Source organism: Malaclemys terrapin, chromosome 4, assembly GCF_027887155.1.
Source record: "Malaclemys terrapin pileata isolate rMalTer1 chromosome 4, rMalTer1.hap1, whole genome shotgun sequence".
Classification (NCBI taxonomy): domain Eukaryota; kingdom Metazoa; phylum Chordata; order Testudines; family Emydidae; genus Malaclemys; species Malaclemys terrapin.
Genome location: NC_071508.1, coordinates 61,150,733 through 61,160,889, shown reverse-complemented (window position 1 = coordinate 61,160,889; position 10,157 = coordinate 61,150,733). Strand labels below are relative to the sequence as shown.

Here is a 10,157-nt window from a genome sequence, read left to right as displayed (position 1 = left end):
GGGGCCTGTTCTGAGGGAGCTGGTCCTGGGCGTTAGGGGAAAAACACTGGTGGGCCAGAGCGAGCTGTGTCTGACTAATCCTTGCCAGGGCCGGAGCCCTGTGCTCCGCGCTGTACAGCAAGGCTGGGTAAGGGGCTGGGCAGGAGACACCCCCGAGGCGGGGTTCTCGGTGGCTGAGGAGCCCAGAAGGGGTCCCCCTCGCCCCGGTAGCGCCGCCTCCGCTGCTCAGCTCCCGGCGCTCAGGAGCTGGGCTGGAGTGGAGGGAGGGAGGGAGAGAGGGGGGAGGCGGCTGGTTGCTACGTGATTCCTTTGTCGCTGCGGCGCCCTTGCCCGGCTCAGCCCCAGAGCGCGAGCCGGAGCGGAGCAGCCAGCGAGGGGCACCGGCGCCGCGTCCCCCTGAGCCCAGCGTGGGCAGCCAGCGGCAGCGCGTCCCCCTGCGCCGGCCGGGGAGAGGCGCGGGCGCCATGGGGTCCCCCAGCCTCAGCCGCTCCTCACAGTCCCTGCACCGGCTGTAAGGCGGCGGCGGCGGCGCGGCGCCCTCTCCGGCACCTTCCCCCAGGGCCGGGGGGCCATGGCCAGCGGAGCTCCGTGAGCCGTGGGACTCTCGGGCGCTTCTGGAAGCAGGGAGCGGCATTGATGTGTGAGCCCCACAAATGGCTCTCGGTGAGGAGGGGGCCGATCAGAGGTGTGAGCATCCCGGGCAGCTGGGGGACCTGTTTGCCGCCTCTCTGCCTTGGGCAGCTGGCAGAGCCCTAGGATCCCCTGATCGGCGGAGCTCCCAGCCACCTACCAGCCAAGGGGCCATCTCCAGGGCTGTCATGCTGATTGGGGTGATCCTAGCCCTTTTCCAGAGTGTCCAGGCTGAACAGGGTAAGGAACACGCCTTGATCTTTGAGTCCTCCCCGGAGCGGTGCACTGAGCAGGGACCATTCTTTCCAGAGGACCGGGGGGCTGGTTTCTTACGCGGAGATGGCTGCAGGGTGCATATCCATATTTTTGTTACAAGCTACTGCAGTGTCAGAAACCTGCCTTCGGAAGACAGTACCATTCATTGGGAGGATGGGTTTGCAGGGCGGTTCGGGTTTGAGTAAATAAAAGTTACAGCTACCTGCATATTAGCCGCACTTCACTGCAATGGAAAAGGGGTCTATTATATTTGGTATATGTCTATAATACTTTGTTTGCTAAGGGTGAGATAAACGGATAACTGAAGTCTAAAATATGCTTTGTAAAATGTAATCCAGACTTCCTCCCCCTTCCAGCAGAGGTTAAATATAATGGAAGAGAGGCATTCTAGCTGGTTTTCTTCTTTTTTTGTAGAAGTCCTACAACATAAGGAGCTCTCTGGTCCTTTTTGGCCAATACAAGACTAATATCATCCTCTTTTCCTATGGGACAGTCTGCTTCTATTAGCTCTTGTACCTGGCAGGGAAAGAGAGACTGCAAGAGGCTTTTGTTAAACTACAGGATCGTTTCTTTTGTGGGCATTTTTTGAGGGGGGGGGGCAAGTTCTTTGAAGATCTGAGTGTAAAACAAATCTCAAATGCAATTTAGAATTCTAAGTATGTCTAGGTTATATTTTTCTGATTTCCTTGACTGTTTTGGAAGTCCATTCTGTATTGTCTTTAGTTTTGATAGTAATAATTTTACTGGTTGACCTCAATGCAAGAATAGTTACTGTTTGGAAAGAGCAGTGGGCATGTTTATTGAGTGGTAATTAAATGTATTATACTAACATTTTAGACACCAAGAAGTGTAAATCTAAGGCTATGCTAATACAATAGAAATAGACTAGTACCAATATAAGGCTAAATTAGTGCCCTGGCTTTAAAAAATAACACAAATGTATACACTGCCCTATTTTTTGACAAATCTCTTATTGCTTATTGTATTTCTATTGCTGTTTCATGTTTAAATGGTAAAATGCATACTGTAGTTGGCGTAATTCAGTTTCTTTGATATAGCGCTCCCATATCTACATTGTTTTAGAATGAATGTACAGTAATTGTGTGCAATTGAGGTAGGGTATGGCTCTAATGTAACGCAGGTTCTAATTTACAAATTGTGAATTTAAAAAGAACCAATGCTTCATACTTCATTACTTGCTCTGAATTTATAAATACTGTAGTTTGATTTATTCATATAAGATAAATTATTCTTTGTGGCACAGGATTGGGGGACTAGACATTTTTCTTTTCATCTATAAGCATCGTACTTGACAACTCAGTCTACATTTCATATTAACTCTCACATTAAGTCTAAATTAAAAAATGAAATATATCCACTTTAATACATCCCATCTTTCATGACTGAATTTTTAATTTGGAGAAGGCAATGGGATATGATGCATTTTTCTTCTTAAGGTCCCTACATCATTTAGTCTGGTTAGTAGTCAACAAAAGTATTTACAATATGATTGCTCCTTGATCACCTTTGTGAAATTATAATGAGCTTACCTTTATGTATAATATTTAATTCAGAAGAATCCCAAAGCATTTGCAAAACTATGTATGAATCACATGGCCAAGAGTGAAATAAAAAGCTGATAATTTGCTAAATAACATACAGCAAAACTACCTAACAGCGGCATAATACAGGAAGTGAAAAATACTGACCAATTGAAACTACAGGGGAATTTTAGATAGGCCATAGAATATAATCACCTAAACTGGAAATAGGACAGGATCGGGGGTCATTAATAAAAAAGAAACTACACTTTAGCTTGTAATAGCTAAATACATTTTTTTATCCAGTGTAAATAGGGATGATACATAATTTTGAAATGAAGCAGTTGGAACATAATTAAACCTATTGTCGTTAGTAACATTCGTGTAGCGCTTTGAGTGAAGTTACAAATACAACAGCCTTATATTTATATGGACTTATGATTAATTTATTTTATTCTCATTTGAATAATTTGTTGAATTTGAATTTTCATCAGCATAAAAGCTTCTGCCTTCCATTTAGATATAGGGTGTGAAATCTTGGTCTCACTGAAATCAATGGAAAAACTCCCACTGCCTTCAATAGGGTCAGGATTTCACCCCAGAATACTCTTTTTTTTTCTCATGAGGGTTCTTGAAACATTTCTCTTCTTGTTAGTTTATAAAATTCAACCAATTGGATGCTAATGCATATGTAGCTTTGCACTTGAATAACAGATTGAATCTAATGTAAATATTTGCAGCCAAATTATCTGCTGGTGTAAATTGGCTCAGCTCCATTGACTTCAGTGGTTGTACCAGTTCTTATACTAGGCCCATCACTGTTACATGAGTGGCTTCCAATGGTGCAGTAAGCAATGTAACTTATTTGTCATGTGTTATTCCTTCTCCAGGCTTCTCCGCAGAGGGGGAAATTTGCACATGGTTTTTGTTGTTGTTTTAGTGTATGGTTTGTGTATGGCCTTTTGTGTATGAAGGCAAAGAAGTGTGTTTTGTTCATGGAGGGGAAAGAGAATGTGGTCTATGGTTGCTCTGCGGTCCTGAGCAATTCATAAAGAAGAACTTTAGTTTTGTGAAAGTAGAGTTGATTTTTAAATAGTGGTTATGTCCTGAAGGTTGGTGATGGGGGATTATAGCTACCAGAAATATGTGTATTCACTGAACTTGGTAGAAAATGTGGCATGAATTAATTCCCCTGCAAGGAACTCCTTACAGGATCAGTCTTTCTACCTCTGTGCTTGTACTGAGCCAAACACAACAGGGCCCCAGTGTTGAACAAAGCCTTAGAGAAAGCAGCAGATCCAAAACTCTCTTGTGTGTAGGTAAGCTCTGTCCAGGTGGGAGAGCATCTGGAGCTGTTTGCAAGGACTGCAGAGGGACAGGAGAGACCACAGGCCTGCTTCCAACTCAGGGCGCCCACTGGAGGGAAGGAAATCTGCAGTGTGAGGTGGCAAGGAGGAGCAGCTGGAGCTATCTAGGCTGGAAGAAGGACCCATTGGTCTGCAGTGGTGGAGCACATTGGCTGAAGCATTTGGATAGAGGGGTTGCAGCTGGTGAGTGTGGGGGACATGGAAAAAAATGGTAACTAAGAAGCAGGGCCGGCTCCAGGGTTTTTGCCGCCCCAAACGGCAAAAAAAAAAAAAGAAGCCGCGATCGCGATCTGCGGCGGCAATTCGGCGGAAGGTCCTTGGCTCCAAGTGGGAGTGAGGGACCGTCCGCCGAATTGCCGCGGAATAGCTGGACGTTCCGCCCCTCTCCAGAGTGGCCACCCCAAGCACCTGCTTGGCAAGCTGGTGCCTGGAGCCGGCCCTGCTAAGAAGAGTTGCCTTTTTCATTTTGCTGATAGTTAATCTGTTCAGTTTAGATGGTGAGCTTGTCATGGGAAAGGCCATATCTTCCCATGTGTTTGCAGAGCATTAGCCCAATGGGTCCCTACCATAAGTAGTAATAATTGCATAAACAATAATGGCACATTCAGTGCAGTGCCCCTTAATACTACCTGGAGCTTTGGTTCAATGACTCAGAAAGCACAGTGTCACCTGGTGAATTGCCAGCACTATTCTCCATAGATCTGGGGTTTTCTATGCATGTCTCCTGTCTGAGTACTGAGTAGCTTCTGAGAACGAATGAGATCACTGCCCAAAGTGGCATATCTGTAGTATATCTCAGTCAAAGTTCTGGTAGATAGCTGTTCACATCACAAAAACTGCCATCAAAAATGGCACCTTTGCTGCTAGCCTCAGTGAGCATGCCAAGGATTTCACGTGCATGGTGAATGAGCTACTTTCTAAACGCTAAGGTGGTTCCTCCAGTGCAGAGCTGACACACATTAATGAGGTATTGTATAAAGCTTGCAGTGTCACTGGCCATACTATCCTTTTTCTCTTCATTCTGTAGATGAATCAATCCAGCGTTTTTCATGAGCATTAAACTACTAATTTCTTTTTCTGATATACAGTGTTTAGTGGTTTTGATAATTCAAATAGAAAAAAATGTTTGTAAATGCTTGCCCTAGGAAAATAAACAAGACAAATGAATAGCAGAGTTGGAAATTAACCAATGAAATGTTATTTACAAAGTCTCAAGTCTTGGCTCATTTTAGCCAAAACACAGTAGAACCACTGTGGTTCTTCTGCACGGGATGGAGGAAGTAGGCCATGGAGAGCATGCAGAGGGGTCTATACATCTCTGGGAATTGTGCTTCTTTATGTGGGTGCGTTAGAGGGCATGATTGATGTATACGTATTACATAAACCTGGTCCTTGTAGATTGCGAGTCCGAAATGAACACACATTAATTGGTGCAAAGCTAGGTTACTCTTGGTGTTTGTGTGGGGATGGAGGATTTGAGATATCTCAAATAAGTTAATATCTACATAGATTGTATGATACCACATCCTATGTAGGGAAGGACAAGTGAATTATACTGTAAACTAGGGTTACATGTTAAAAGTATGTCCATGTTTACATTATTAATGCCTCTACTTCTAACTGACTTCGGGGTAGTGCTTTTTTGGGACCTCCAGTAATATGTTCAACTTAGTATAATGAATTCTCTTAATTTTTCACAGTGCTGCGTTTTGAAAGCCCCCATCAACTTATGCTTGGGGTCAGACTGATGGTGGCAGAGAATGCTGCCTACTCATTCCATTCCCTCAGTAGCTGGATGTTTCTGCTGAAATGATGAGGACTGAAACAGTTAAAAGTGCTGACATTTACCTTATTGTCTGACCTTAAACTCTATAATTCTGTTAGGCTTCAGAGTCAACATATCACTGAAATGAGTGGGGACATTGCAATCTTCTGAGAGCTGTTGTTTTAGACTGACTCAGGGAGGAAACACTGCAATGGTTGGACTGATCCACATTTTGCTTGCAGTCATAAGCACCTAAACCTCAGTTTGACCACACACAGGTAACAATCCACATTGCTCTCATTGACACTTGCTCTCCGGCAAGAGGAAGGAGCATCTCTGACAGGCTGTGGATGGACATACATCTAGGTCTCCTCAGCTAATACAACTCAGAGGAAAAATTCCATATTCAGATATTCATTAAGGCAATAGATGTATGGGAGATAGAAAGAGCAATTTCTGTAGTCTAAAGCAATGGTTAGTGTTCTTGGTTCCTGTGTGTTAAGAGGTTGTGTTCTTGGAACAATGGGTCTTACAGAATGTCTCTGGAATTATTAAGGGGCGCTTTCCAAGGACAAGACAGCTGGTTCTTCCATAAATAGTTTTTCCAAAAGTTGAGTAAATAATATTTTCATACTTGAGTAGAAGTTTTTGCAGGCCTTTTCTCAGAGGAGGAAGTAGTACAAAAGAACTCCAAACTAATTTCCACTTAACCAAACAGTCTGTGTTAAATAGAGGTGGCTAGGACAGAAGTAGTAGGATTCTACCGAAGTAATATCACCCACTTGAGTAAAAAGACAAGTTAGCAGATAGACCTTTCTCCTTATTAAAGCTCAAAGACTGCTGTATATGCACCTGAGGGGAGCAGTTGGTGCTGGCACCAGGAGTTGGGGCCCTCACTTCTCATCTCCCCTTAGAAGAGGGTACTGCTGATTCTGAATGTTGGAATACTACTTCATCTACACCCACGTTCCAGCAGTCCATATCTGAGCCAGCTGTACCTACTCATAGGGCCCTCTTCACTGTAGTATTTGAGCATCTTACAATCATTAATGGATTATATCCTCACAACACCCTTATGAGGTGGGAGTATTATCCTTCTTTTACAGTTGAAGAACTGAATGCTCTTAAAATCTGAGATGTAAGTAACATGCTGGTAGGTATCTGAAGTATATCCATGAACACAGATTGTGCTTTTAAAAGATCCATTAGCACTAGCCCAATGAACGTCAGTTTCACTATCTTCTCCTAAACTGGGGAGCTATTTCAGAAACTAAAGATGAAAGTCTGCTTATGGTGTGTTCTTTGGGCTTTGTGCTAGAAATCAGATATAACATTTGGGAGGGGGTTCCAACCTGGGGCAATGGTTTGGGGTGCAGGAAGGGCTTTGGGGTGCGGGCTCTGGCCAGGTGGTGCTTACCTCAGGTGGTTCCCGGTCTGTGGCGCAGTGGGACTAAGGCAGGCTCCCTGCCTGCCCTGGCTCTGCATGGCTCCTGGAAGTGGAGGCATGTTCCCCCTCCAACTCCTAGATGGAGGGTCCAGGGGGCTCTGCATGCTGCCTGCAGCTGCAGGTGCTGCCCCCGCAGCTCCCATTGGCCACAGTTCCCGGCCAATGGGAGCTGCAGAGCTAGTGCTCGGGGCGGGGACAGCACACAGAGCCCTTGTGCCCACCCCTGCACCTAGAAGCCGGATGTGCCGCCCGCTTCTGGGAGCCGTGCAGAGCTGGGACAAGCAGGGAGTCTGCCAGCCCCGCTGCACTGCTGACCGAAATTTTAGCAGCCCAGTCAGCAATGCTGACCGGCGCCGCTGGGCATTCTGGTTGAAAATGATGCCTGGCAACCCTATTCAGTGAATGTTTTTACAGCATCCGAAGAAGTGGGCTGTAGTCCACGAAAGCTTATGCTCTAATAAATTTGTTAGTCTCTAAGGTGCCACAAGTACTCCTGTTCTTCTTTTTGCGGATACAGACTAACACGGCTGTTACTCTGAAACTTGTTTTTACAGAGGTGCTGCATTTCTCCATTACTTTTTAACCCATGTGTGACATTGCAGTCTATATAATTTTATAAAAATATGCTGATGAGTGAGTATAATGTAACTGGAATATGCTTCATGCAAAAGGTATCTTGTAAGGTATCATTACAAAGCTTATAATCTACTGAGTATGATCATCCTGTTTGTATAAATGTACCACTCTTGTATCTGAAACTAGAAATATGAAATATAACTCTGAGGACCTATTGTAATTATGCACAGTGTGGGCCATTAATGGTGGTTTGGAATCTTGATGACTCCCATTAACCAGGACAATTGTCTGCAGATGGGTGTGTTTTACCTGTAAGTCTTCCTGTATACGTGTGTGCTGGCAAGTGGGCAATGAAGTCTTGCATTGACATGTGATCATGTCAGCTGAACTGGAATCCATCTTTAACCTGGTGTTTTTCCAGTGAGGGGGCGTGGAAACCCAGAGAGGGACAAAGGGTTGCCGCCTTATGCAAAAGATATATAAAGGGGTGGAACAGAACAAAGAGAGGAGAGGAGCCATCATGAGGAATCCCCTAGCTACCACCTGAGCTGGAACAAGAGCTGTACCAGGGGAAAGAATTGTGCCCAGGCCTGGAAGGTGTCCAGTCTGAGGAAAAAACTTACTGAAGCATTTCTGAGGAAAAAACTTACTGAAGCATCTCTGAGGGGTGAGATTATCTGTATGCAGTTTGATTAGACATAGATTTGCGCATTTTATTTTATTTTGCTTGGTGACTTACTTTGTCCTGTCTGTTACTACTTGGAACCACTTAAATCCTACTTTCTGTATTTAATAAAATCACTTTTTACTTATTAATTAACTCAGAGTATGTATTAATACCTGGGGGATCAAACAACTGTGCATATCTCTCTATCAGAGTTATAGAGGGCGAACAATTTATGAGTTTACCCTGTGTAAGCTTTATACAGGGTAAAATGGATTTATTTGGGTTTAGACCCCATTGGAAGTTGGGCATCTGAGTGTTAAAGACAGAAACACTTCTGTTAGCTGCTTTCAGGTAAACCTGCAGCTTTGGGGGCAAGAATTCAGACTCTGGGTCTTTGTTGGAGTAGACAGGAGTGTCTGGCTCAGCAAGACAGGGTGCTGGGGCCCGGAGCTGGCAGGGAAGGCAGGGGTAGAAGTAGTCTTGGCACATCAGGTGGCAGCTCCCAAGAGGGTTTCTGTCACACCATGTATCCTATTTCTGTATTTGTGAATATGGTGGAAAAAGTGTATTCGTTGTCACAGTATAAATTTTCAGTGGTGATCCAGTGTCTGGCCTGTTCATGTGTGCTGATACATCTCTACTCTGATATAACGTGATCCGATATAACACGAATTCGGATATAACATGGTAAAGCAGCGCTCCGGGTGGGGCGGGGCTGCGCACTCTGGTGGATCAAAGCAAGTTTGATATAAAGCGGTTTCACCTATAACGCCGTAAGATTTTTTGGCTCCCGAGGACAGCGTTATATCGGGGTAGAGGTGTATTTGTAGTTTGGAGACTGGGTTATGATGCATTGATTAGACTTGCTGCTGAAAATCTTCACTCCTTCCTCTCACATGTGCATTTTCTTTCAGAATTGGAAGTAAGATTGCCTGACACTTTATTTACAGGCAACACAACTGGAAACCATGTACCTGTACAATGAAAAGTAAAATTTCTAAAACAAAAAAAAATCCATCTGAATGTCAGTTAGCAAAATCTAGCAGGATTATTCTGTGTTATTCCACCCTCTAGAGAGCCTATACTTTCATTACATACTTGTTTGTATGCAAATAAATGAAGAAACTTTAGCTAGCTAGTTTAAATGGCTTCAAAGGATCTGTATTCATAAAATGAAACCCTTTGATGGTCACAGAGTAACCCTTGGGAAGTTGTTTTGTAATGAAGTGTAAATTGTGAATGGTGTAGAACAAATTTTTTAAAAGGCAGTGAGTCAGAGGCTCGTTACAAATTAGTTTATATTTTTAAATATATGAAATTAAAATGAAAAATGTTGATGTTTCTAGCAAAGTAATGGAAAAATAAGATGTATTACTTTTCTCACAGTTTCTTTAAAGTACTTTTTTGAACAGGGTCTGCTAAAATAAATGTAGAGGCTGCTAACGCAAAAATGGTAAGAAAAGAGCTGGAAAAACTGAAGTTTACCCTTGAACAATTAATTATCAAATAGTAGTTCTTTGTTTTGAAAAGAACAAAAGGAGCTAGATTGTTATTTTGTGTGTCACTGAAGTGCTGAGAAGCTGATTTAAAAGAAACCATTACAGACTTAACTGGTCCTTTCTTTTAATCTGATGAACTGCTGGGGCAGATGGGTGCATTGCTAGTAAAGGACTGAATTTTTATAAGAGTCATGGCTAGTTAGAAAATGGGACAATGCACAGCTTTATCACTTTCCATGATTGCAGGATGTTCTAAGAACTGTGGTCTTTAAACTGGAGATTCCAGAGGCAGTATGAGGGAACCCTCAAAACTCTCCTTTTCATTTTTGTTTTTAGCAGACAGTGGTCTGTTTACATTTAATTTAGCATACTGCAGTCTGATTATGCTT

General features: G+C 43.5%; 1 protein-coding gene across 2 annotated transcripts in view; it reads left to right on the top strand.

Moving 5' to 3' along the window:
* The first annotated feature begins 485 nt into the window (after window positions 1-485).
* Window positions 486-10,157, top strand: part of KIAA1549L (KIAA1549 like) — a 211,277-nt gene continuing 201,605 nt past the window's right edge. For both annotated transcript variants that reach the window (XM_054028136.1, XM_054028135.1), the window contains exon 1: window positions 486-870. In XM_054028136.1, the coding sequence (XP_053884111.1) occupies window positions 654-870 (217 nt within the window). In that variant the 5' untranslated portion in view covers window positions 486-653. The remainder of the gene's footprint in view (window positions 871-10,157) is intronic.